The sequence below is a fragment of the Papio anubis genome, chromosome 17 (genome assembly GCF_008728515.1).
Source record: "Papio anubis isolate 15944 chromosome 17, Panubis1.0, whole genome shotgun sequence".
In the NCBI taxonomy this organism is placed as follows: Eukaryota; Metazoa; Chordata; class Mammalia; order Primates; family Cercopithecidae; genus Papio; species Papio anubis.
Window position 1 is genome coordinate 3,353,672 of NC_044992.1, and position 27,540 is coordinate 3,381,211.

The window sequence follows — 27,540 nt, forward strand, 5'->3', positions numbered from 1 at the left end:
GTTCAAGACCAGCCTGACCAATGTGGTGAAACCACATCTCTACTAAAAACACAAAAATTAGCTGGGTGTGGTGGCAGGCACCTGCAGTCCCAGCTACTCAGGAAGCTGAGGCAGGAGCATCAATTGAACCTGGAAGGCGGAGGTTGCAGTGAGCTGAGATCGCACCATTGCACTCCATCCTGAGCGAGAGAGCGAGACCCTGTCTCAAAAACAAAAACAAACAAACAAAAACTGCTGGGTTCAGCTCTGTGGAGTAACATTTCCTCGTAATCGAATGAGGCCTAAATAACGTGACCAGTTTAGGTTTTCACACCTGCTTGGTTTCATGCCTCCAATAACTGCATCCAAAGTTCGGCGGGTCCCAGTTCAGTCCTGTTCTCGGATCTATGCAAGCTCTACCATTTCCTGTCCCTGGCAGAGGGTGAAAAGGAAATGAGAAAGGCCTAGCACCAAAAAGGCAGCTTTTAGAAGACCAGCTGGGGAAGTACCCCGTGTGCTTTCTGTTCTCATTTCCCCTGGTACAAGATAGTGAGTGCAGATTCAAATAACCTGTTTCTCTGAAGACACCATCTGAACTTTGGAGGGATGAAACCGAGCAGGTGTGAAAACCTAAATTGGTCATGTTCTCGTAATCTCATTCGATTATGAGAAAAGGTTACTGCACAGGGCTGAGCTCAGCACTCATTCTTTTCTTTTTTGAGACCGAGTCTCACTCTGTCACCCAGGCTGGGGTGCAGTGGTGCAATCTCGGCTCATTGCAACTTCTGTCTCCCGGGTTCAAGCAATTCTCCTGCCTCAGCCTCCCGAGTAGCTGGAATTCCAGGCATGCGCCACCACGCCCGGCTAATTTTGTATTTTTAGTAGAGATGGTGTTTCTCCATGTTGGTCAGGCTGGTCTCAAACTCCTGACCTCAGGTGATGTGCCCACCTCGGTGGGATAGTGCTGGGATTACAGGCATGAGCCACCACGCCCAGCCTCATTTATTTATGTATTTATTTTTGAGACAGGGTCTCGCTGTGTTGCCCAGGCTGGAGTGCAGTGGCACGATCTTGTCTCACTGCAACCTCTGCCTTCCGGGTTCAAGCGATTCTCATGCCTCAGCCTCTTGAGTAGCTGGGAATACAGATGTATGCCACAGACCTTGGCCCAAGCCATAGCATATGAATTTGTAAAATCTAACTGTCATGCGCCTCCATGTGAAGAGACTACCAAACAGGCTTTGTGTGAGCAACATGGCTGTTTATTTCACCTGGGGGCAGGCGGGCTGAGTCTGAAAAGAGAGTCAGAGAAGGGAGATAAGGGTGGGGCCGTTTTATAGGATTTGGGTAGGTAAAGGAAAATTACAGTCAAAGGGGGGTTGTTCTCTGGCGGGCAAGAGTGGGGGTTACAAGGTGCTCAGTGGGGGAGCTTTTTGAGCCAGGATGAGCCAGGAAAAGGAATTTCACAAGATAATATCATCGCTTAAGACAAGGACCGGCCATTTTCACTTCTTTTGTGGTGGAATGTCATCGGTTAAGAGGCACGGCATTTGCACTTCTTTTGTGATTCTTCAGTTACTTCAGGCCATCTGGGCATATACGTGCAAGTCACAGGGGATGCCATGGCTTGGCTTGGGCTCAGAGGCCTGACACTAACCATGTCTACACTTAAAAGTGTCTTCCTCCTCACTGAGTAGTTCCTGATGTAGTCCCCTGATTACAACTGCCTTGCTCTAACGCCAATCAGATCAGCACAGCTCAGTAAGTCAATAGAAGGCTTCCCTGTGACGATGGTAGCGGGTGTCTTATTTGCAATTTTGAAAAAGTATAAAAGTAGGGGCTTTTATATAATATTGAAAACTCGGACGCAACTCCCGAGCACAACAGGAAAATAACTAAGCAAACTTACCTGTGGGTCTTCCCTCAAAGGCAAATCCCACTGAAACACCCAAGAGTTACAAGGAAGGGGAAAAGCCTGTGGCAGGATTGGAAAACAGAGAACAATATAATCAAGTGACCAATAACACAGAGGGATTTCTGAATGAAATGAAGATGATGGAATCAGATCAACAGGGAAGCAGATCGTGCCTAACAGCCTAGCGATGTAACACTGGCAAGGTACGGGGCTCCGTGACAGGGGAATGGGCTGCTGCAACCAAGCCCCAGAAACTACCCAAAGGCAGAGCAGCCGGGGCTGGGATGACAGGCAGGTGTGAGGCAGGCAAAGGAGGGCAGGAAAAGCCCTCCCATTACAGCCAGGCACACGGTTTACTTCTCAGAGCTCTCCCCGTCCTAGTCAAAGAAGTAAGGGTAGCCAAAAGTAGAAATATCAGAAAGACTCCAAATTGCCATTATTTGCAAATAGAATGATCGCCTTAGAAAAAAATCCAAAAGAATCAACTAAAGAGTGATTAAAAAACAGTTTGGCCGGGCGCGGTGGCTCACGCCTGTAATCCCAGCACTTTGGGAGGCTGAGGCAGGTAGATCATCTGAGGTCAGGAGTTCAAGACCAGCCTAACATGGTGAAACCCTGTCTCTACTAAAAGTACAAAAATTAGCCAGGCGTGGTGGGGTGTGCCTGTAGTTCCAGTTACTCGGGAGTGTGAGGCAGAAGAATCGCTTGAACCCAGGAGGCGGAGGTTGCAGTGAGCAGAGATCACACCACTGCACTCCAGCCTGGGCGACAGAGTGACTCTGTCTCAAAAAACAAACAAACAAAAAAAACCACAGTTCAGAAAAATGGTCAGATAAGATAAACATTCAAAACCACCAACTGTTCTAAATGCAAACTCTAAACAGTCAGGGGGAAAAAAAAGTATTTTCTCACAGTAGCAACAAAAGCACAGTACAGGCCAGGCACAGTGGCTTACGTCTGTAATCCCAACACTTTCAGAGGCTAAGGCAGGAGGATCACTTGACGCCAAGAGTTTGAAATCAGCTTGGTCAACATAGCTAGATCCCATTTCTACAAAAGAAAAATGCAAAAAGGAGCCTGTCTTGGTGGCCTGCACCTGTAGTCCCAGCTACGCAGGAGGCTGAGGCAGAGGACTGCTTGAACCCAAAAGTTCAAGGCTGCAGTGACCTATGACTGCCATCACTGCCCTCCAGCCTGGGTGACAGAGTGAGACCCTGTCCCTAAAATAAACAAACAAATAAAAATACAGCTGGAAATAAGTCTTTATAAATTAAGACCCCTTTGAAGAAAATTGTAAAACCTTGCCGCAAAGTGTTTTTAAAAACCTCAGCATGGCCAGGTGTGGTGACTCACGCCTGTAATCCCAGCACTTTGGGAGGCTGAGACGGGCGGATCACCTGAGGTCGGGAGTTTGAGACCAGCCTGACCAACATGGAGAAACCCCATCTCTACTAAAAATACAAAATTAGCTGGGCGTGGTGGTGCATGCCTGTAATCCCAGCTACTTGGGAGGCTGAGACAAGAGAATCGCTTGAACCCAGGAGGCAGGGGTTGCGGTGAGCCGAGATCGCACCATTGCACTCCAGGCTGGGCAATAAGAGAGAAGCTCTGTCTCAAAAAACAAACCAACCAACAAACAAAATCTCAGCAAGTGGAGTAGAAAGGCAATTCTATAAAGATATCAATGCTGCCAAACTTAACCTGTATGTTTAAATTAAAACCCCAAAGGGTTTCTTTTGGAAATCTGAAAAATTGATACTTAAGAATTATCTGAAAGGATACAATCGATGATTTTTTTTGTTCTGTTGTTTTTGAGACGGAGTCTCACTGTAGTGCAGTGGCACGATCTCGGCTCACTGCAACCTCTGCCTCCCGGGTTCAAACGATTCTCCTGCCTCAGTCTCCCGAGTAGCTGGGACTACAGGCGCCCGCCACCATGCCCAGCTAATTTTTGTATTTTTAGTAGAGACGGGGTTTCACCACGTTGGCCAGGATGGTCTCGATCTCTTGACCTTGTGATCCGCCCGCCTCGGCCTCCCAAAGTGCTGGGATTACAGGCGTGAGCCACCGCGCCCGGCCACAATCTATCATTTTTTTAAAAAAAAGAATGAAAACTTGCCCTATCAGGCAAAATGTACTGCAAATCGTAAGTAATACTGTGTTTCCAGATTAAAGGCACTACTGTGAAGAAAAGTGTAACTTTATTTAATACCAAATGTTTCCCAAGTGTACTCTTTGCACAATGCACAGACGCTTTGGGGACAATGCGTGGTTAAAAACTGATATTCTACAAACAGCTTCATGCTGCTGTCCATCATCCTGAAGGAAAATGTATTCCGAAGGATGCCGGGTCTCCAAGTCCCAGGACTGGCTGACAGCCTCTCCCAGTGGATAGCAGGTCCTAATTCTCTTCTTCCAGCAGAGTCTCTGATTTCAGCTGGGCCTTCCTGATGTTCTCCAAGTTCAGTTGTTGATATTTTCTTTTAAAAAAGCCACACTGAAACAATGGAAGGAAAAGTCCAGAGACAGGCCGAAGATTCCCATCTGTTTCAGAAAACCGGGACTCTGGCTGTGGTCTAAACAGCCCCTACATTCCTCTGTTTCTCATAACCACTATTCCTTTCTCCTACCTTCCTCTGACTCTCTCCCGGACAGTCCAGTCCTTCAAGACCTCTGGTGCTCATCCCTCCATCAGAACTGACTCCACCTCCTCTGAACCCTGCCCTCCCGAGCAGCTGAACCTTTTTAACTTATTTTGCAAAGCGTGATAATTTCGGCTGTACTGGATCTAATCTCGTTTATGCAAAAATACTCAGTAGAGCCTATGATGCTGAAGATAGAAGGAGATCAAGTACAGCTTCCTACGTCAAGCTCATCACCTAGCAGAAAAAGAGATAATTACAATACGGTGTGGTGACTGCCGTTTGGAAGGGTTCCCAGAAGGGAGCTCACAGCAAACGCACAGAAGCCAGCACAGACGACTCAGGAGTCTCTAGACCGCTACGCACAGAAGCCAGCACAGACGACTCAGGAGTCGTCCTGAGACGACTTTCAGGGAAGTCGCTTTCAGGGAAGAGAGTCAGCGAAGTCAGCAGTCATGGAGGGCATTCCTGACAACAGTAGCAGCCTATGCGTACGCAGAGGCACGAACCTATTTAGGGAACAGTTTGACTTGTTGGGAGAAAACAGCAGGGCCAGGTGCTCATGTCTGTAGCCCCAGCACTTCAGGAGGCCAAGATGAGAAGATCGCTTGAGCCCTGGAGTTTGAGACCAGCCTGGGCAATATAGGGAGACCTCATCTCCACAATATTAAAATAAAAAAATTAGCTGGGTGTGGTGGCATGCGCCTAAGTAACAGTCCCAAATACTCAGGAGACTAAGGCGGGAGGATGGCCTGAGCCTAGGAGTGTGAGGCTGCGGTGAGCCATTATTGTGCCACTGAGCTCCAGCCTGGGGGACAAAGCAAGACCCTGTCTTTTATTTAAAAAAAAAAAAAGGCCAGGCACGGTGGTCACGCCTGTAATTCCAGCACTTTGGGAGGCTGAAGTGGGTGGATCACTTGAGGTCAGGTGTTCGAGACCAGCCTGGCCAACACGGTGAAACCCTGTCTCTACTAAAAATACAAAAATTACCCGGGCATGGTAGCATGTGCCTGTAATCCCAGCTACTGGGGAGGCTCAGGCAGGAGAACTGCTTGAACCTGGCAGGCAGAGGTTGCAGTGAACCAAGATCGCACCATTGCACTCCAGCCTGGGTGAAGAAACAAGACTCCGTCTCAAAAACGAAATAATAAAAAAAGAAAGGCTGGGCGTGGTGGCTCACGCCTGTAATCCTAACACTTTGGGAGGCCGATGCGGGTGGATCACCTGAGGTCGGGTGTTCGAGACCAGCCTGGCCAACACAGTGAAACCCCATCTCTACTAAAAATACAAAAATTAGCTGGGCGTGGTGGCGCGCACGTGTAATCCCAGCTACTCGGGAGGTTGAGGCAGGAGAATCGCTGGAACCCGGAGTGGGGGTCAGGGGGGTGGGTGGAGGTTGCAGTGAGCTGAGGTCACGCCACTGCACTCCAGCCTGGGCGAAAAGAGCGAAACTCCATCTCAAAAAAAAAAAAAAAAGAAGAAAAGGAACACTTAAGGGCAGAGAGGGGTAGAGGGCAGAGAGGAGAGGATCTTAAATAGCAGTAGAAGAGTTTGCACATTAAAACGGGGGAAGGCAAGGAAAAGATTTCACTAGGGGAGCAGCAATCACATCTGTTTTAAGGCCATTTTTACCGTGAAGGCCTCTTCCAATCAAGTTACAAATGCTGGCCTAGGGTTGACCTTCCAGGCCCTATTTAACTCACAGTAGCCCAACGTAACAGGAGTAAGTTCTGGGCCTTGAGAATAGCGAGGTGGCAAAGAAATATATATAAAATCGCTCTTTATTATTCAATTAGAGTTTTCTCTTTTCAGACAGATACTGTTTTACTCATTTGTCTAAATGGGGGTGTGTAGTTGAAGGAGGAGAAAAAAGTGGCCACGAGGCCAGGGCAGCTGCTCTAAGTCAGAGGTCGGCTGTCCTAAGGAGTTCTGTGCCCAAAACCAGAGCCCAGTCTTCCCTCACCGTTATGCCATGAGTAGAACTGACCTTGAACAGGATGACCAGAATCACAATTAACACCAGAAGTCCACCAATGCTGCCTTTAATGATGACAGGCAAAGAATGGTACTTCTCATCTTTCAGGAAGACGACAGTGATCTAGACAAGACAAAGAGATGGCCCAATACATCAGGTGAAGGAAATGAGGAAAAAAATCCTACATGTTATTTTAAGGAGCAAAATACAAGGACTTGGCAACATCCTGTGTATCGATTAAAACTGATGACATGAAAGCAAAAAGCTAGTATTCCCTGATACAGCATTTTAGATCATCTAAAATTATCCAATCATCCAAATACTTTGTAAGAAACTATTCTGGCCCCTTATCTAGAAGGGCTAGGTCTGTCAGGAGATTGTGACCTTCTGTTAAAGATGCTCTGACAGCTTGAAAGAGGGTCCCGCGGAATCCAGTCTCAACACGGGACTGCGAGGCTGTCACACCGCTACACTGCTCTGTCCCTGAGCCCCATGCCTGTTCTCTTTAAAACGATGACTTCCTTTCAATGATCTCCAAGTCCTTTCCAACTCCGTTCTGACGGCTCTTTTTGATCTTGCACAGATCCCTAAAGGCTTTGGTAATACATTTTCCCCACAAAATATGACAAAAGTACTGGTCTTCTCCTCACCAGACTAAAAAGTGTGTATTACCTAAGGGACATAATAAATGCAAAATTATATCCATGGGTACTACTTGCAGAGCTCAGCTATTAGAAGTCATCCTCAGGTTTTGTTTTCCAAAGGCTCTCCCAGTGTCGGGAGTCTCATTTCTCTTCTGGCAGGGCTCAGCTAGAAAGTTCAGGGGATGTGCTTCCTGAGACCCAGGGATGTGCTTCCTGAGACCCAGGGATGGCCCTTCCAAGTTGTGGTCAGAACAAGTTCCCAGGACTTAGGTGGGGCCAGAGAGCCAATAAGACTTCTCTGCCTGCTCAGAGCACTGAGTTCCCTTCACGTGTATGTTTAAGCGCCAAGGTCAGGGATGCTTTGGAGAGGTTTCTGTACGGGGTGAAGAGCTGGACAAACTTACCTTTAAGGCCTCTTCCAATTAAGTTATAAATGCTGGTTGACCTAAAGTTGACCTTCCAGGTCCTACTTAGATCATAGGTAGTGAACTTAATAGAAGTGAAGTCCTAGGACTTGAGAATAGGGAGGTACCATAGCAACAAAGACGGAGGAAGAACAGAAAGAGGGCTGGAATATTCTTCTATAGGAGAAAGAGGGGGACTCGAGAACCTGGGTGTGGGAAGTGAAAGGAAGTCCCAAGGTGACTCGGGAAACAGGCCAGATTTGAGTAGAAGACATGTCCCCATTTCTCAAAGCCGCCTCCCTTTATCCTCTTCTAAACCCACAGATTCCCAAAAGTGCCCTGAAGATGCCCAGGTAGAGGTTAAGGGAGAAGCAGGGCACCAGGTACTACTGCTTGCAGCAAACACTGATGCTGGCCTGCCCAGCGGCCACTCTCTCCTTTCAGATTTTATTCAGGAATCATGGTTGGTCTAAGGTGATCATGACACACAGCTATTCTCCTTCGCCAGTGACTGACGTGAGATTCAGATCTCACTAAGAAGAGGTAAGAGGATGTCTCCTGGGAGCTTTTGGAAAATGTTTCATCCCTGAAAAGGGAAGGCGCATGAAGAAAAAGCCAAAATCCTTTTGCGACTGACTTCTTGCTTCCTGTTCTGTATCCTGCCATGTGAAAATATAGCATTTGGAGACGTGGTAACTTTGTGCTGGCCGTGATGGAACGCAGCCCCAACACGGCAGAGTGCAAGGACAAAAGCAGCCAGCCCATCGCCCCAGGTCAGTCTCTCTTGCTGGATAAACAGCATATGCCCTTGGGCTGCAAGAGCTGGATTTTCCCTTTCTTGCGGCTGAAATGCATTTGGATAGTTTGTTTATATTCACAGAGTCACTGTCAGTCAGGTGCTTATTGTCAGGAACTACTTAATACTTTGCTTAGGATATTGGATTTAAAGAAAGGAATTTTGCGGAATCCATGCTATAGAAATAAAAGTATCAGTAAGTAAGAGGAGGAAATATATAAATTTAAAATGTGGAAATAAGAAACTTAATAGTAACTCCTCCCTGCTAGGGGCATGGGAAGGAAGAAGTGAAGGAACCATCATTTTTCATTTCATTACCGTTCTCTGTATGGCTTGGATTTTCTTGCTATTACTTTTATTTGTTAAAATCTGGGCAGTGCAATAATGGGGCACTTCTATTTCTTCCACATTGTTTTCTGTATTAGAAATATACTACTAAAAAAAAAAAAAAAGAAAGAAATACACTACTCAGTTGGGCATGGCGGCTCACGCCTGTAATCCCAGCACTTTGGGAGGTCAAGGCGGGCAGATCACCTGAGGTCAGGAGTTGGAGACCAGCCTGGCCAACATGGTGAAACCCTGTCTCTATTTAAATAAATAAATAAATTAGCCAGGCGTGGTGGTGGGCACCTGTAATCCCAGCTACTCGGGAGGCTGAGGAAGGGAGAATCGCTTGAACTGGGGAGGTGAAGATTGCAGGGAGTGAGTCGAGATGGCACCACTGGACTCCAGCCTGGGTGACAGAGCAAGATTCTGCTTCAACAAAAAAAGGAAAGAAAAGAAAAAAAGGAAAAAGAAATACACTAAAAAATAAAAGGAAATGTTATACTGGCATGTCTAGACAATTGCTCCTTTCTCCTCCTCCAGGGAGGAAAACAGAGGACCTTATATTTAGCAATCCAGCATCACTCTCCTGACGTTCCCTCTAGTAGACAATCATGCCTAACTAAAGAGCTCAGAGCTCACAGATAGATCACCTCTGAAGCCATGTCCAGGCAAGTGTCAACAAGAATGAACACACAGGGTAACACACAAAGCATTCAGTCCATAAATCACAGGCATCAGTCTGACTTCTGGTCATACGTTTGCAAAAAGAATTCCAAGAGTTCCAGTATCTAGTCTAGATCATAAAGGTTTGCCCGTTCCTAGTACTGTTTAATACTATAACCAAACACTGACACAGCACACTAAGACAGTTATTAGTATGCAGCAATTTCTTGCCAGGGTGCGTGTCACCCGGGCTGGAGTTCGATGGCGGCGATCTCGACTCACTGCAACTCCGCCTCAGGTTCAAACCATTCTCCTGCCTCGGCCTTCACCTCCGTGCTGAGACTGGCGCCGCCACCACGCCGACTGAATTTTTATTTTTTAGTAGGGCGGGGTTTCACCATGTTAACCAGGATGGTCACCGATCTCCGACACCGATCGCTCGCCTGCGGCTTCAAAGTGCTAGGATGGCTTAAACCAGCGCCAAACACTTGGGAGAATTTTTAAAATTATTTTATTTATTTATTTGAGACTGGGTCTCGCTCTATCATTGAGACTGGAGTGCAGAGGCACGATCTCAGCTCACTGCAACCTCTACCTCCCAGGTTCAGGCGATTCTTGTGTCTCAACCTCCCAAGTAGGTGGAATTACAGGCACCCACCATCACGCCCAGCTAATTTTTGGATTTTTAGTAGAGACAGGGTTTCACCATGTTTCACCACGTTTCACCATGTTGGCCAGGCTGGTCTTGGCCTGATCTCAAGTGATCCACCCGCCTCGGCCTCCCAAAGTGCTGGGATTACAGTGTGAGCCACCGGTGCCTGGCTGGAAATTTTTTTTTTTTAAATCAATATATTTTCAAATCAAAGTATATAATGCAGATTCCAGCCTAGTTATTTTCAATTCAGAACTCCTCAGCTTACGCCTCTTAATTGCCTTATTTCATAGGCAAAAAACTCGCAGAAGCTGACTCACTCAAGGTCACAAAGGCAGTGATGGCAGAGCCAAGATCAGAAGTGTTAAGGCTGAAAACAGGAAGAGGGCAACAGAATGTCTGTGCAGGCACTCAAAGGTTAGGCACAATTTTCCTTGGGCACTACTCAGAAGTTAGCCGGGAATTACCTTAGTTCTGTGGTTCTCTGCATTCAGTCCCTCATACAGAGATTTGTTGAAAGATATTTCACCAAGGACCTGCAGTTCAGTTACATCTCTTAGTAACTAGAAGATGGGGAAAGGAAGGAGAGAAACAAAACATATTTTAGACATGAACTCACTGTGTTTGAATGGCCCTCACCACCTTTCCTTTTAAAGGCATTCCTAGGCGGTGGGGTGGCCAAACCTGTAATCCCAGCAGCACTTTGGGAGGCCGGCCCGGGTGGATCCTGAGGTCAGGAGATCCGAGACCATCCCGGCTAACATGGTGAAACCCGTCTCTACTAAAAATACAAAAAATAGCCGGTGAGGTGGCTGAGTAGCCTGTAGTCCCAGCTACTGAGGAGGCTGAGGTGGGAGAATGGTGTGAACCGGAGGCTGAGGAGCTTGCAGTGAGCAGAATCCGGCCACTGCACTCCAGCCTGGAAGCGACAAGCAAAGACTCCGTCTCAAAAAAAAAAATAAGCAAAATTCCTAGGCAGTTAGCGGCCCCCAAAGTACCTAACACACTACACAAAGTTACCCAAACAAAGGCGTGGGCAGTTATTCTCCAGCACCTTTTCTTTTTTTTTTTTTTTTTTTTTTTGAGACAGAGTCTTGCTCTTTAAGCAAACTGGAAATGAAATGAAGATGCCATGATCTCGGCTCACTGCAACCTCCGGCCAGGACTGAGGCTTCTCTGCCTTAGCCTCCGAGTAGCTGGGATTATGGCGTGATCCTACCTTATGTATTTTAGTAGAGATGGGGTTATGCCATGTTGGCCAGGCTGGTCTCGAACTCCTGACCTCAGATGATCTACCCACCTCGGCCTCCCAAAGTGCTGGGATTACAGGCGTGAGCCACCGCGCCTGGCCTTTTCTTCTTTTCCCTTGTGCCATCCAAAGTCAGCTCTTGACTGACTTGTTTCTGAGACAGGATCTCGCTCTGTCACCCAGGCTGGAGTGCAAAGGAATGATCAAGGGTCACCGTAGCCTCAACCTTCCAGGCTAAAGTGATCCTCCCACCTCAGTCTCCCGAGCAGCTGGGACCACAGGCACACCCCACCACACTGGGCTAATTTTTGTATTTTGTATTTTTTGAGACTCTGTCTCAAAAAAAAAAAAAAAGAAAAGAAAAGGAAGTTGGAGAATAACTGCAGACGTCTTGTTTGGGTAACTTTGTGTAGTGTTGTGTACTTTGGGGCCGTTAACTAAGCCCAGGAATGCCTTTAAAAGGAAAGGTGGTGAGGGCCATTCAAACACAGTGAGTTCATGTCTAAAATATGTTTTGTTTCTCTCCTTCCTTTCCCCGTCTTCTAGTTACTAAAAGATATAACTGAACTGCAGATCAGATGGGGTTTCACCATGTTGCCCAGGCTGGTCTCAAACTCCTGGGCTCAAGCAATCCACCCACATTAGCCTCCCACAGTGCTGAGATTACAGGCATGAGCCACCGCACTCAGCTTATTCATTTTATTTAATGTAAGCGTTTCTTCCCTTTTTTTTTCCGGGTAGCTGGGACTGAAGCGCCCGCCACCTCGCCCGGCTAGTTTTTTTTTGTATTTTTTAGTAGAGGAGGCGAGGTTTCACCGTCGATTATCAGGATGATCTGATCCGTCAAAAGTCTTGTGTGGCCAGCCAGCTATTTTTGGGAGACTGGGTCTGTCTGTCCCCAGGCTGGAGAGTGCAGTGGCGGGATCTCAGCTCACTGCAAACTCGCCTCCCGGGTTTCATTCTCCTGTACCAGCCTCCGGAGTAGCTGGACCACAGAAGCCATGCTTCCGGCTTCAGTTTTTGTATTTTTTAGTAGAGAGGCGGGGTTTCACCGTGTTAGCCAGGATGGTGCCGATCTCCTGGCCTTGTGATCCGCCCGTCTCAGCCTCCCAAAGTGCTGGGATTACAGGCTTGAGCCACCGCGCCCGGCTTTATTTATTTTTTTTAAGAGATGGGGTTTCACTTTGCTGCCCAAGTTGATCTTGAACTCCTGGCCTCAAGCAATCCTCCCGCCTCAGCCTGCCAAAGTGTTGGGATTACAGATGTGAGCCACCACACTCACAATTCTTTTTTTAATTTTATCTTGTACCTGTCCCTTTCTTTTCCACCCCCATTGCTACTTCTTCAGTTGAGACCTCAGGAATGTCACCTGGATCACTGCAAGACATTAAACTTGATCACTTGATCACTAATTCCCACTTTAGGATAAGTAATCAGGGAAGGCCTCTCTAAGAAAGTAACACCTGAGGCTGGGCATGGTGGCTCACGCCTGTAATCCCAGCACTTTGGGAGGCCGAGGTGGGCGGATCACCTGAGGTCGGGAGTTCAAGACCAGCCTGACCAACATGATGAAACCCCATCTCTACTAAAAATACAAAATTAGCCGGGCGTGGTGGCGCATACCTGTAATCCCAGCTACTCGGGAGACTGAGGCAGGAGAATCGCTTGAAGCCGGGAGGCGGAGGTTGCAGTGAGCCAAGATCACGCCATTGCACAACAAGAGCGAAACTCCGTCTCAAAAAAAGAAAGAAAGAAAAGAAAAGAAAAGAGAAAAGAACACCTGAGCTAAATTTAAGAAGAAACCACCTCCATGAGAACCTAGGGGAAGAGCAGTGTTAAGCAAAGGAACAGCAAGTACAAAGTCTTATGGCCAGAATAATACTGTACTGGCAAGCTAGAAGAATAGGACAGAATAATCCGATTATAAAAGGGGCAGTGGGCCGGGCGCAGTGGCTCACGCCTGTAATCCCAGCACTTTGGGAGGCCGAGGTGGGCGGATCACGAGGTCAGGAGATCAAAACCATCCTGGCTAACACAGTGAAACCCCGTCTCTACTAAAAAAAAAATACAAAAAATTAGCCAGGCGTGGTGGTGGGCGCCTGTAGTCCCAGCTACTCAGGAGGCTGAGGCAGAAGAATGGCGTGAACCCGGGAGGCAGAGCTTGCAGTGAGCGGAGATCGTGCCACTGCACTCCAGCCTGGGCGACAGAACAAGACTTCGTCTCAAAAACAAAAATATATATATATATGTATATATATATATAAAATAATAAAAGGGGCAGTGGGAGAGAAAGGCGAGTACTAGGAGATGAAGTTGAAGAATTAAGCAGAGACCAGATCAAGTAGTGCCTTGCTCTGGCCATGAAAAAAGTATGGATTTTAGTCTAAGTGTGCTCAAGCACCAGTTTTGTTTTGTTTTGTTTTGTTTTTTAAATAAGCAGGGGAGTGGCACAATCTAATGTCTGCTCTTAGAAGATGGATAGCTGTTACGTGGGAATTATTTGTAGAGAATGTGGGAAAACCAGAGGCAAGAGAAGCAGGCTGAAGGTGATTGCAACAGCCCTGGCAAGAAAGGGTAGTTTGAATTACAACGGCAGTGGAAATGGAGAGAAGTGAATGGATTTAGGGTATATTTTGGCACTGAAATGGCAGGGCTTGCTGCTGGAAGAGACGTGGGGATGTAGGAAAGGGGAGTCACAGGTAATCCCTAGAGTTCTTTGTCCTGTAACTGGAGTAAATCACCCTCCTGAGGGCAGCTAAGGAACGGGTTGAAACAGAGGGTTGGTTTTTCGCACCAAAAGACCTATTTTGGACATGGTATACAAAGATGCTATTATCTCTTCTAGGGGCGATGCCCGTGAGCAACTGGATAATCAAATCTGGAGCATTTCAGTCTCAAATACCTCCTCAGAGTGATCCACGGAGATCTCTGCAGCCACGGTTACATTTTCTTTATCTGAAGCGATGACACAGCTCACTGAATGCCATTCCTCCACATGCTGGAAAAGCAGGGTCTAGTTAACACAATTCCTTTCCGTGCGGAAAGACTGACACGTTTAACACTTTGGACACAGAGCATCGTAAGGTCCCAGAAGAGAGGGTGTGCGCAATTTCAGCGCTCACCTCGGTCCAAGCAAAGCTCCGGCGGGAGCAAATGAGACCCAGGGACGAAGCTAGGGAGGGCCTGGGAGCCCCCGGCACTGGCAGGCAGGGGTAACCCTGGAAAAACGGTCTCCTGGCTTCTCGTGTCACCCGCTTCAGGCTCTCCGCCCTCCCCTGGCCTGTCGGGACGGCCGCACTTACCTGAACCGGAATGAACCCACAAGCGCGCTCCTGACTCCAGGTGCACACCGTGAAGGCCTGAAACGAGACCCATGACCGCGACGCGCTGAACAAACCGAGCCGCCAGTTTTCGGCCCCCGCCCCGGCCAGGTGCGCCGGCCCCGAGCCGAGTGCCCGGACCCCGCGCCAGTGCCCGGCCCCGGCCGAGTCGCGCGGAAGTCTCGCGATGTTTGCGTTTGAACATCTTGGCGGGTGCTGGCCATGGCGGCTTCGCCCCCGGGATTTGGGAGCCGGCTTTTCCGCACTTATGGGGCTGCCGACGGCAGGAGACAGCGGCGGCCGGGCCGGGAAGCCGCGCAGTGGTTCCCGCCGCAGGACCGGAGGCGTTTCTTCAACAGCAGCGGCAGCAGCGACGCCAGCATCGGCGACCCCTCGCAGTCCGACGATCCTGAGGATCCCGACGATCCGGACGACCCCGACTTCCCCGGCAGCCCGGTGAGGCGGCGGCGGAGGCGTCCCAGCGGCCGAGTCCCCAAGGACCAGCCCAGCCTGACCGTGACCCCAAAGCGCCGGAAGCTGCGAGCTCGCCCGAGCCTCACCGTGACCCCAAGACGCCTGGGGCTGCGAACTCGGCCCCCGCAGAAGTGCAGCACCCCCTGCGGCCCGCTCCGACTCCCGCCCTTCCCCAGCCGCGACCCCGGCCGCCTCAGCCCGGACCTCAGCGCGTGCGGCCAGCCCAGGGACGGCGACGAGGTGGGCACCAGTGCTTCCCTGTTCAGCTCTCTGGCCTCATCCGGCCCCGGGTCCCCAACGCCAGGGGACAGGGTCATCTCGATCGGCACCTCCGCCTCTCTGGTTGCAGCCTCAGCCGTCCCGAGCGGCCTCTACCTCCCGGAAGTCTCCCTGGACCAAGCGTCTCTCCCCTGCTCCCAGGAGGAAGCGACAGGAGGAGTCAGGCTCACCAGGATGGTCCACCAAACCCGTGCCAGCCTCAGGTCAGCAATCTTTGGCCTTGTGAACTCAGGAACCCCTGAGGATTCTGAGTTTGGGGCAGATGGGAAGAATATGAGGGAATCCTGCAGTAAAAGGAAACTGGTGGGAAGTGGACCGGAGTGTCCAGGTCTGTCAAACACAGGCAAGAGGAGGGCCACAGGCCAAGCCTCTTGTCAAGAGAGAGGGCTTCAAGAGGCCGTCCGGAGAGAGCATGAGGAAGCCAACGTTTCCAAGGGCCGCATTGTGCCAGGGGGAATCGACAGGCTGGAAAGAACTAGACCAAGCCGGAAGAGCAAACATCAGGAGGCAAGGGAAACCTCTCTCCTCCATTCCCACCACTTTAAAAAGGGCCAAAAGATGAGAAAAGATTCGTTCCCCACCCAGGACCTGACTCCTTTACAGAATGCCAGCTTTTGGACCAAAACCAGGGCTTCCTTCAGTTTCCACAAGAAGAAAATTGTGACTGATGTGTCAGAGGTCTGCAGCATCTATACCATTGCCACTTCTCTCTCTGGATCCCTCCTATCAGAATGTTCAAACCGGCATGTCATGAACAAAACAAGTGGTGCTCTGTCCTCTTGGCACTCCTCCTCTATGTATTTGCTAAGCCCCTTAAACACTCTAAGTATTTCAAACAAAAAGGCATCTGATGCTGAAAAGGTTTATGGGGAATGCAATCAGAAGGGTCCTGTCCCCTTTAGCCATTGCCTTCCCACAGAAAAACTGCAATGCTGTGAGAAGATTGGGGAAGGGGTGTTTGGCGAAGTGTTTCGAACAATTGCTGATCACGCACCTGTAGCCATAAAAATCATTGCTATTGAAGGACCCGATTTAGTCAATGGATCCCATCAGAAAACCTTTGAGGAAATCCTGCCGGAGATCATCATCTCCAAAGAGTTGAGCCTCTTATCCGGTGAAGTGTGCAACCGCACTGAAGGCTTTATCGGGCTGAACTCAGTACACTGTGTCCAGGGATCTTACCCTCCCTTGCTCCTCAAAGCCTGGGATCACTATCATTCAACCAAAGGCTCCGCAAATGACCGGCCTGATTTTTTTAAAGACGACCAGCTCTTCATTGTGCTGGAATTTGAGTTTGGAGGGACTGACCTAGAGCAAATGAAAACCAAGCTGTCTTCCTTGGCTACTGCAAAGAGCATTCTACACCAGCTCACAGCCTCCCTCGCAGTGGCAGAGGCATCACTGCGGTTTGAGCACCGAGACTTACACTGGGGGAATGTGCTCTTGAAGAAAACCAGCCTCAAAGAACTCCACTACACCCTCAACGGGAAGAGCAGCACCATCCCCACCCGTGGCCTGCAAGTCAGCATCATTGACTACACCCTGTCCCGCTTGGAACGGGACGGGATTGTGGTTTTCTGTGACGTTTCCATGGACGAGGACCTGTTTACCGGTGACGGCGACTACCAGTTTGACATCTACAGGCTCATGAAGAAGGAGAATAACAACTGCTGGGGAGAATATCACCCTTATAGTAATGTGCTCTGGCTACATTACCTGACAGACAAGATTCTGAAACAAATGACCTTCAAGAGTAAATGTAACACTCCTGCCATGAAGCAAATCAGGAAGCAGATCCGGGAGTTCCACAGGACAATGCTGAACTTCAGCTCTGCCGCTGACTTGCTTTGCCAGCACAGTCTGTTTAAGTAAGCTCAATGTGTCTGACTGCCCCCAGGTGAGAGGAGGCTGGTCTTGAAGCCTCTGATGCTGTTTCAGCCTCCATCCTCAGAGCAGGGTGGAACTCCCATTCTCACAGGCTTCCAGTCAGCTTTTCAAACAAGAATTTTGTTTCCAAATGGAAACTGAAATATTTGTTGAAATGTTTAAATGTGCTGATAACAAACGTTCTTTAAAAAGTAAACTAGCTGGGCGTGGTGGCGTGCGCCTGTAGTCCCAGCTACTCGGGAAGCTGAGGCAGGAGGATCACTTGAGCCCAGGAATTCAAATCTAGCCTGGTCAACATAGCAAGACCCCTGCCTCTATTTTTAAAAATAAATAAACTGCATATGAATGCAAATGTTTATATTTGTAAGCCCTCTTTATTTTATTGTATTGAGACAGTGTTGCTCTGTCACCCAGGCTGGAGTGCAGTGGCACATCTCAGCTCCCTGCAACCTCCACCTCCCGGGTTCAAGCAATTCTTCTACCTCAGCCTCCCGAGTAGCTGGGATTACAGGCGTACGCCACCACGCCTGGCTAATTTTCTGTATGTTTTTTTAGTAGAGACAGGATTTCACCATGGTGGCCAGGCTAGTCTCGAACTCCTGACCTTGTGATCCACCCACCTCGGCATGCCGAGTGCTGGGATTACAGGCGTGAGCCATGGTACCTGACCTGTAAGCCCTCTTTCTAATTGTCAGCAGAGTCGTTTCTGTAAATTAGTTTCCATTTTTTGAGCCTTGACACTGATGTAGTATGAGAAAAAAAGACAAAAAAGCCCAGGCTTCAGCCGTCATACTGAGCAGAGCCTGTTGCTTCAGGTATCAAGGCTAGCTTTGGGAACCAGAATACAGATGAGACAACTGAAAGTAAAGAGGCTGAGGCAAAGCAGAGACCAAAAAAAGAGTCTCAGGGGAGAAGGGAAGCTAGTAAGCAACTTACAGGGGGCAGTGTAAGAAATGTCACATGTTGTATCAGTCAAACAGAGAAGTAGAATTTACCAATTTTCAAAGGGGAAATGTCTCTGTCTACTGACAAGGTTTTAATTTTTGCTTATTTTTCCTCAACGGGAGGAAAACTGACAGGTTGCTTTAAGATCTGAGTGATTGAGATTCCTTCTGACCAGGATTTCGGTAATTTACTCCTAGTCTTTTCCCATGGTTAGGTTGTCTTTCCTCCGTTTCTAGAACTCTGGTTTTTTATACTTGAGACTCTATAGTCACTCTGGAAAAAGACGCGATTGTGATAAAGAACTGCCTTTAAATACCTGAGTCCTCGTCAGGTTCTTCACTGTTACAATCTGGAGACCTCGTAATTTGGTTGGGACACAAATTTGCAACTGGTATTCTGCTCCAAAGAGGTTTTCCCCATGTATCTGCAAATTAAAATCAGAGTAGGAACTCAAAGCGGGTGTTGCTTTGCCACCTATAGCTTTACAATAATAAGTACTTACATGGAAGAGGAATTCTTTGTGGTGAGAAAGCCCCTGGGCTGTGTGCACGTACATTATGGATGGTCTGCAATTGAGAGGACATGCATCAGCCCTTGAGGACTCTTTCTCCCTTTTTTGGAGACAGGGTCTCACTCTGTTGCCCAGGCTAGAGCGCAGTGGAACAATCATGGCTCAGTGTAGCCTCAACCTCCCGGGCTCAAGTGATCCTCCACCTCAGCCTGCCAAAGTGTTGGGATGACAGGCATGAGCCACCGCACCCATCCTCCTTTCTTTTTTTTTTTGAAACGGAGTCTTGCTCTGTTGCCCAGGCTGAAGTGCAGTGGTGCGATCTCAGCTCACTGAAACCTCTGCCTCCCAGGTTCAAGTGATTCTCCTGCCTCAGCCCCCCCGAGTAGCTGAGATTACAGGCGCCTGCCACCACACCTGGCTAATTTTCATATTTTTAGTAGAGACAGGGTTTTGCCATGTTAGCCACGCTGGTCTGGAACTCCTGACCTCAGGTGATCCACCCACCTCGGCCTCCCAAAGTGCTGGGATGACAGGCGTGAGCCACCGCGCCCAGCCTTCTCTTTTTGAATGAACTTGAGTGCTTTCAACCGAATACACTAGGACAAAGGGCACCAGACCTTTCTGAGGAATGAGGTCAGGTGCAGTGGCTCACGCCTGTCATCCCAGCACTTTGGGAGGACAAGGCGGGCAGATCACCTGAGGCCAGGAGTTCAAGACCAGCCTGGCCAACATGGTGAAATCCCCATCTCTACTAAAGTAAATTTTTAAAAAATTAGTTGGGCCTTGTGGTATCCACCTGTAGTCTCAACTACTAGGGAGGCTGAAGCAGGAGAATTGCTTGAACCTGGGCAGCAGAGGTTGCAGTGAGCTGAGATAGCACCAAGTGCTCCAGCCTGGGCAACAGAGTGAGACTTAGTCTCAGTTAAAAAAAAAAAAAAAAAAAAAAAAGGAGTAAAAGCCGAATGTCAAAATGTAAAGTGGTCGTAGCGCAGTTGGGGTGAAGTGGAATATTTGAATTCTGTATAGTTGGGCTGGTTCATTTACTCATTATCCCTCAAATGGCCTCACTCATCCCCTCCTTACTTCCCAGTCCCACAGCTGCCTTCTTCTCTCCACAGCGTCATATTAATTCCCTTTTGTAGCAAGACTAGTTGGCGACACACCTCTTTTGATGACCACAATGGGGTTTCTATGACCCAAATGTTATACCCTAGAGATCAATATCAGAGCCTGGGTTCTAAGCAGGCTCCTCTCAGAAGGACAGTGTCCACATTCATCCTGACCACCAGCTCCATCTACAAGAGAGAGAGCCCAAAGCTGTCCCCTGGGTGACAGAGTCACACTGGTGCTGGCCCCTCAGGAGTACTTACTTGGAGAGAACTGCAACGAAGCCATGCCTGAATTGAAGGGTGTGGGTCTCCTCGGCCACAGACCGTCTTTCATTGGAACTAGGAATAAGAGTGTTAGTTTACAGCACACCTGCTTTGTACATAGCAAGCGCTTCTTTTTTTTTTTTTTTTGAGACAGAGTCTTGCTCTGTTGCCCAGGCTGGAGTGCAGTGGTGCGATCAGTGCAGTGGTGCGATCTCAGCTCACTGCAACCTCCCCCCTGCCGAGTTCAAGCAATTCTCATGCCTCAGCCTCCTCAGTAGCTGGAATTAACAGGCTTGTGCCACCACGTCCGGTTAATTTTTGTATTTTTAGTAGAGACGGGGTTTCACCATGTTGGCCAGGCTGGTCTCAAACTCCTGACCTCAAGTGATCTGCCTGCCTCGGCCTCCCAAAGTGCTGGGATTACAGGCGTGAGCCACTGCGCCCGGCCTTTTTTTTTTAAGTTCCAGGGTACATGTGCAGGATGTGCAGGTTTGTTACGTAGGTGAACGTGTGCCATGGTGCTTTGCTGCATCTGTCAACCCAGAACCTAGTTACTAAGCCCAGCACGTACCAGCTATTCTTCCTGAAGCTCTCCCTCCCCCTGCCCCTCCCACAGAGCCCAGTGTGTGTTGTTCCCCTCCCTGTGTCCATGTGTTCTCACTGCATAACAGGTGCTTCTGCACCTGGCTCCCCAGGGTCACTGGCAGTCAGATAAGGAAAGACTCTCAGAGGCCAGGCACGGTGGCTCACACCTGTAATCCCAGCACTTTGGGAGGTCAAAGCTGGTGGATCACGACGTCAGGAGTTCAAGACCAGCTTGGCCAAGATGGTGAAACCCTGTCTCTACTAAAACTGCAAAAATTAGCTGGGCGTGGTGGTGGGCGCCTGTAATCCCAGCCACTTGGGAGGCTGAGGCAGAGAATTGCTTGAACCCGGGAGGCAGAGGTTGCAGTGAGCTGAGATCGCACACTGCACTCCAGCCTGGGAGACAGAACGAGACTCCATCTCAAAAAAAAAAAAAAAGAAAAAGAAAAGGCTTTCAGAGATAAGCAATTGGAGTTCGGAATTGTCTCTAGAAGACCACACTTAGAAAAATGCTGATTTTAAAAGGGCTTCTCAGCCTCCACACTACTGACATTTTGGGCCAGTTAGTTCTTGGTTGTGGGGGCTGTCCTGTACTACTCTGTGTGATGGTCCTGTACTACTCTGTGTGATGTTTAGCAGTATTCCTGGCCTCTACCCACCAGATGTGCTACTGAACACCCCTCCTCCCCCACGTCATGGCAGTCCAAACGGGCACGGCCTCTGGTGGGCAGAATCACCTCCATTTGAGAACTCTTCCCAACAGTGCTCCCCCCTTACCCCCAAACATAGAGGTCTTGCAGATAACAGAGCTACCCCACGCTATTCCAAAGCTGAGTGAACCAGAGCCAGAACTCCAAGGCTCATTCCACCAGACCGTACCACCGTTTTACTGTGTGTGTGGATAAAAGAACGTTTTAATTGTCTCTGGTGACAAGAAGAGAAAGTCGAGTCCCTGCAGGGACACAGATGCCTTCCGTGGGCTCACTGGGGTTTCCCTTCTTCCTGGACTAAATAAGGGGGCCATTCCTCTCACAGCACACATGTGGTAGGGAGATGCCTTCCAGGGTCATAGCCTGACTCTGCTGTGACCCAGGCAGTACTTACTTGGTGACGGTCACAGTGATGTCTGCTGTCCTGTTTGGAAAGGCATTCTCCTCTAGCTGCCAAATGACTGAAACATGAGCCTATTTTAAAGGAGAAAAAATTGGTCACTTGATTCCTCCCTATACCACTCACAGTTCAGACCGCTGGCTACTCACAGAACAGACCTAGGAGACGATTCCTCAGATTTTCACATTCCTCACATTTTTGTAACACAGCATGTTTCCATTCTATTCTTTCTCTCTTTTTTTTTTGAGACGGAGTCTCGCTCTGTCACCCAGGATGGAGTGCAGTGACATGATCTCGGCTCACTGCAACCTCTGCCTCCCGGGTTCAAGCGATTCTCCTGCCTCAGCCTCCTGAGTAGCTGGGATTACAGGCATGCACCACCATGCCTGGCTAATTTTGTATTTTTAGTAGAGACGGGGTTTCTCCATGTTGGCCAGGCTGGTCTCAAACTCCTGACCTCAAGCGATCCACCCACCTCGGCCTCCCAAAGTGCTGGGATTAGAGGCGTGAGCCACCGCGCCCAGCCCCGTTATTTCATTTAAGCCTCAAATACAAATATGGAGTAAGCAGGGCAGGCAGCCTCATTCCCCTTTTACAGTTGAAGAAGCCACTTCAGAAATTTCCCACAGCAGAGATGATCAGTGACAGCTCAGGGTTAATGACTTTTGGTCTTGGCCGGGCACGGTGGCTCACACATCTAGTACTGGAAAGCTCCCGTCCCCATCACCCCCTCCTTTCAGAGCCAACTCAGCCACTGTAGGCGCCGCTGAGGACGGACTGACTGCAGTGAAGGGAAGCGCAAAGCTGGAACCGAGGGATTCAAATGAGACTAAGATCAGAAGACGCCAACTGCAGGTGGCAGGAAGAGCGAATCCGTCCAAACCGACTCACAGACGACCTCCTGAGGACGGGGTGACCAATCCTGCAGGTCATGACCAGGACAGAAGCAACCGGCTGAGGGTCATCACACTGAATGTTTGGAGAGGGAGGCTGTTAACAGAGCAGATGACATTCTCTTAAAGAGCGAAAAAAAAAAAAAAAAAAAACCAACTCAGTTTCCTCACACCAATTCAACAGACATTCACTCATTTTTCTGCCTGCCAGGAGCTGAGGAAATAAAGTCCGCTTGGTCCCTGTCTTCCTGACAAGACAGACACGCGGGCTCAGCGGTAGATCCCCGAGGAATTTAAATACAAGGCCTAAGGGGTGCTTGCGTGAGGGAGCTGCAGAGAACTGCGGTGGAGAAAGGTGAATTCTAACTCAGGGGAATCCATAAGGTCTTCCTGAGGAAGGCGGCGTTTGAGCTGGGCCTTGGCCTGATGCAAACGTAACCCACAGCCTGGCTGAAGGCCAGCACACACCAGCACTGCCACGAAGCCACCAAGGCTCCCCACCCGGACCCCCGAGGGGCAGGTGATGACTGCAGTGAGTTTTCTTAATTCTCCCAAGGACGGTCCATCCCTAGTTCCCCTCTAGACGCCTAGGAGATTGTTTTTCGTTTTTGTTTTTGGTTTTTGAGATGGAGTTTCGCTCTTTTGCCCAGGCTGGAGTGAAGTGACGTGATCTGGGCTCACTGCAACCTCCACCCTTTCATTCTTTCGTCCGGCTGGAGTGAAGTGGCGCGATCTCGGCTCACTGCAACCTCCACCTCCCGGGTTCAAGCAATTCTCCTGCCTCAGTCTCCCGAGTAGCCGGGATTATAGGTGCCCGCCACCACGCCCGGCTAATTTTTTGTATTTTTAATAGAAACAGGGTTTCACTGTGTTAGCCAGGCTGGTCTTGAACTCCTGACCTCAAGTGATCCATTCGATTCAGCCTCCCAAAGTGCTGGGATTACAGGCATGAGCCACTGCGCCCAGCCTAGGAGATTGTTTCATTCATATAATGGATACAGTCCTAGCCCAAATAGCCTAAGATGACCGGGGACAAACCTACAGTACAACAAAGTCAAGTTTATTGACTCATTGCAACGAGGAAAAGTACACTTTGGGTTTGTTTGTTTGTTTCTTTTGAGACGGAGTCTCCCTCTGTCACCCAGGCTGGAGTGCAGTGGCCGGATCTCAGCTCATTGCAAGCTCCGCCTGCCAGGTTCACACCATTCTCCTGCCTCAGCCTCCTGAGTAGCTGGGACTACAGGCGCCCGCCACCTCGCCTGGCTAGTTTTTTTTTTTTTTTTTTCAGTAGGGACAGGGTTTCACCATGTTAGCCAGGATGGTCTCAATCTCCTGACCTCGTGATCCGCCCGTCTCGGCCTCCCAAAGTGCTGGGATTACAGGCTTTAGGCACCACGCCCGGCCTGTTTGTTTGTTTTTGAGACAGAGTCTTGCTCTGTCGCCCAGGCTGGAGTACAATGGCGCAATCTTGGCTCACTGCCACCTCTGCCTCCGGGTTCAAGCGATTCTTCTGTCTCAGCCTCCAGAGTAGCTGGGACTACAGGTGCCCACCACTACACCTGGCTAATTTTTGTATTTTTAGTAGAGACAGGGTTTCGCCATGTTGGCCAGGCTGCTCCAAACTGCTGACCTCAGGTCACCCGCCTGCCTCGGCCTCCCAAAGTGCTGGGATTACAGGCGTGGGCCACCGCACCCAGCCAAAAACTACACTGTTGTGTGTATATCACTGAACAACAGGAAAGATGGTTATTAAAGGACTCTGGGAAAGGGTAGAGTTCAGATGAAATGTAAATAAAGTCGTGTTTTGATGCCAAAGCAGGGCTGTGTGTCAAGCAGTCAGCCAACGTCAGGTCAGCCTGTGAATCAGACCCAGGGCCCGCTTCCTTGGAAACCATTAATATAGAGTAGAAAGTGGACACACACTGTATCTGAAGCTCTGTACCTCGGATGGAAACAGACACTTCTCTTGGTCAAAATGACTGACAGTCTCCAGGCAAGAGTGACAGGGGCTCATAATTACCGACGTAACTTCAAACAGCAAAGTTTTCTGATCTGTGATTTTAGAGAACAGAACTTCTCAGCGTGGCGGTACTTCTCAGCCACAGGGTGTCCTTGGGAAACAGACTGTTTCCTAATATCTGTGTCTGTGATCCAGCCCGGGGAATGGCAGGGCAGATTTTCGCATTCCCAGTCTCAGCTAATTTTTACTTTCTCAGTGTCTTAGGGCATTGGAGCTCACTCCTCTCTCAGAACCCTGGTGAAGGAAGGCTGCACACAGGGAGGGGGACAGTGCAGCAGAATATGGTGCCTCGGGAGGCGTGTTAGCCGGACTGGCGGGGATGTATCTAGTTATTAACCATTTACTGGATGGACCAGGAGGAGGCTGGAGGCAGGGGTGCCAGTGAGGGAGTCGCCACGGAAAAGCAGGCATGCAGCGAGGGAGCGGCGTGAGGGACCTGTTTGCACAGCCGCTGTCAGTTACCTTTTGCATCCTCTTAAACTGCAGGTTTCTGGGGTAATTCAAAGCCATGCTTGTCATGTAGGAATCTTCCCCAGAGTTAGTTAGGCTGATGTTCAGGGTCAGCTCCTTTGTGAGGCCCACCACCAATTCCTGCCTGCGCAGGGCACAGATAAAAAGGGTACAGTTTATTTAATTGTAAAAACTTCGATGCAATAGAATAGCATGTTCTGGTTTTGTTTTTGTTTTTTGAGACGGGGTCTTGCTCTGTCACCGAGGCTAGAGTGTGGCTGCTGTAGCACAACGATCATGGCTCACTGTAGCCTCCACTTCCTGGGCTCAAGTGATCCTCCCACCTCAGCCTCCCAAGTAGCTGGGACTACAGGTGTTTTACCACCATGCCCAGCTAATTTTTTTTTTTTTTTTTGAGATGGAGTTTCATTCTTGTTGCCCAGGCTGGAGTGCAGTGGCGCGATCTCAGCTCACCGCAACCTCTGCTTCCCAGGTTAAAGCAATTCTCCTGTCTCAGCCTCCTGAGTAGCTGGGGTTACAGGCTTGCGCCATCATGCCTGGCTAATTTTGTATCTTTATTAGAGACGAGGTTTCTCCATGTTAGTCGGGCTGGTCTCGAACTCCTGACGTCAGGTGATCCTCCTGCCTTGGCCTCCCAAAGTGATGGGATTACAGGCCTGAGCCACCCAGCCCGGCCGATGCCCAGCTAATTTCTGTAGTTTTTTGTAGAGACAGTGTCTCGCCATGTGGAGGCGTGTCTTGAACTCCTGGGCTCAGGCGATCCACCTGCCTTGGCCTCCCACAGTGCTAGGACTACAGGTGTAAGCCACCGCACACAACCCAGAATAGCACCTTCTTAACTAACTTTTGAGATTAAGTTGCCTAGGGAATACATTTAGCTGAGACATTTTTCCTCTCAACATAAGCGAACAGCTGGACTGCCAAGCCCATCTCAGTCGCTGCATGAGATGATAATACCTGCCGTTTATTTAGTGCTTACCATGTGCCAAGGACTATGTCTCACATGCTCAACTCTCATAGTGATCCTGTGACATAGTACAGCTACTCTCCATTTCATAGAAGAGGAAACAGAAGCCAAGACAGGCTAATTACCTGTCATCCCAGCACTTTGGGAGGCCGAGGCGGGTGGATCACCTGAGGTCAGGAGTTCAAGACCAGCCTGGTCAACATGGCGAAACCCCGTCTCTACTAAAAATACAAAAACTGGCTGGGGACAGTGGCTCACGCCTGTAATCCCAGCACTTTGGGAGGCCAAGGCGGGTGGACTATGAGGTCAGGAGTTCAAGACCAGCTTGGCCAAGATGGTGAAACCCTGTCTCTACTAAAAATACAAAAATTAGCCGGGTGTGGTGGCGCGCACCTGTAGTCTCAGCTACTCAGGAGGCTGAGGCAGGGAATTGCTTGAACCCGGGAGGCGGAAGTTGCAGTGAACCGAGATCGTACCACTATACTCCAGCCCAGGTGACATCTCAAAAAAAAAAAAATATATATATATATATATATATATATGTGTATGTGTATATATATGTATATGTGTGTGTGTGTGTATATATATATATATATATATAGCCAGGCATGGTACAGGCACCTGTAATCCCAGCTATTCGGGAGGCTGAGGCAGGAGAATCGCTTGAACCTGGGAGGTGGAGGTTGCATTGAGCCGTGAGCGCATCATTGTACTCCAGCCTGGGCAACAAGAGTGAAACTCTGTCTCAAAAAAAAAAGAATTACAAGCGCGAGCCACCGCGCCGGCCTAGTGTTTTTGAAAGAGAAGCGTTTGCTTGCTGTGTACACTAGGGGGCGATGTAGGGCAAGCCGTGTGTGCTGTATCTGTATTACCCAAGTAGCTGGCTGGGAGGTTGGTTGGTTCTTGACTGTAATTAATTCCCTGCTGGAAACAGCTGCGCCTGCTTGTTGGGCCAGATTCCAGAGCATCTGAAAGTCTTCAGTTGGTTCTGCAGATGTCTATGGAACGGCTGACCAGGACTTGGGGAACCACGTTCTTCCCATATGGCAACTCCAGCCAGCTGGCCATCAGAATCACAAAACACACACAGCACTAGCTCCAGGGACGGCTTGTTTTGCTTTGTTTTTCCCCCGATCGGAGTCTTACTCTGTCGCCCAGGCTGGAGTGCAGTGGCGCGATCTCAGCTCACTGCACCCTCCGCCTCCCGAGTTTGAGCGATTCTCCTGCCTCAGCCTCCCCAGTAGCTGGGATTACAGGCGCGCACCACCACGCCCAGCTAGCTTTTGTATTTTTAGTAGAGACAGGGTTTCACCATGTTGGCCAGGCTGATCTCAAACGCGTGACCTCGTGATCCGCCCACCTCAGCCTCCCAAAGTGCTGGGATGACAGGCATGAGCCGCTGCACCTGGCCTGGGAGGGCATTTTGAGACCACTGCATGTCCAAACCCAAACGCATGTG

The 27,540-nt window shown here is 49.3% G+C and overlaps 2 protein-coding genes across 2 annotated transcripts in view; one reads left to right on the forward strand and one right to left on the reverse strand.

The window, feature by feature from the left end:
• Window positions 1–4,073: 4,073 nt before the first annotated feature.
• Window positions 4,074–27,540, reverse strand: part of ITGAE (integrin subunit alpha E) — an 82,113-nt gene continuing 58,646 nt past the window's right edge. The window contains 11 exon segments of the mRNA XM_021928547.2: window positions 4,074–4,391; window positions 6,524–6,634; window positions 10,465–10,560; window positions 14,149–14,244; window positions 14,549–14,605; window positions 18,468–18,575; window positions 18,654–18,717; window positions 20,033–20,110; window positions 21,725–21,804; window positions 22,622–22,720; window positions 25,106–25,238. Of these exon segments, the coding sequence (XP_021784239.2) occupies window positions 4,296–4,391; window positions 6,524–6,634; window positions 10,465–10,560; window positions 14,149–14,244; window positions 14,549–14,605; window positions 18,468–18,575; window positions 18,654–18,717; window positions 20,033–20,110; window positions 21,725–21,804; window positions 22,622–22,720; window positions 25,106–25,238 (1,018 nt within the window). The 3' untranslated portion in view covers window positions 4,074–4,295.
• Window positions 14,749–17,552, forward strand: HASPIN (histone H3 associated protein kinase). Its single transcript, XM_003912111.3, has one exon. The coding sequence runs from the start codon at window positions 14,789–14,791 to the stop codon at window positions 17,189–17,191; it is 2,403 nt and encodes an 800-aa protein (XP_003912160.1). The 5' UTR covers window positions 14,749–14,788; the 3' UTR covers window positions 17,192–17,552.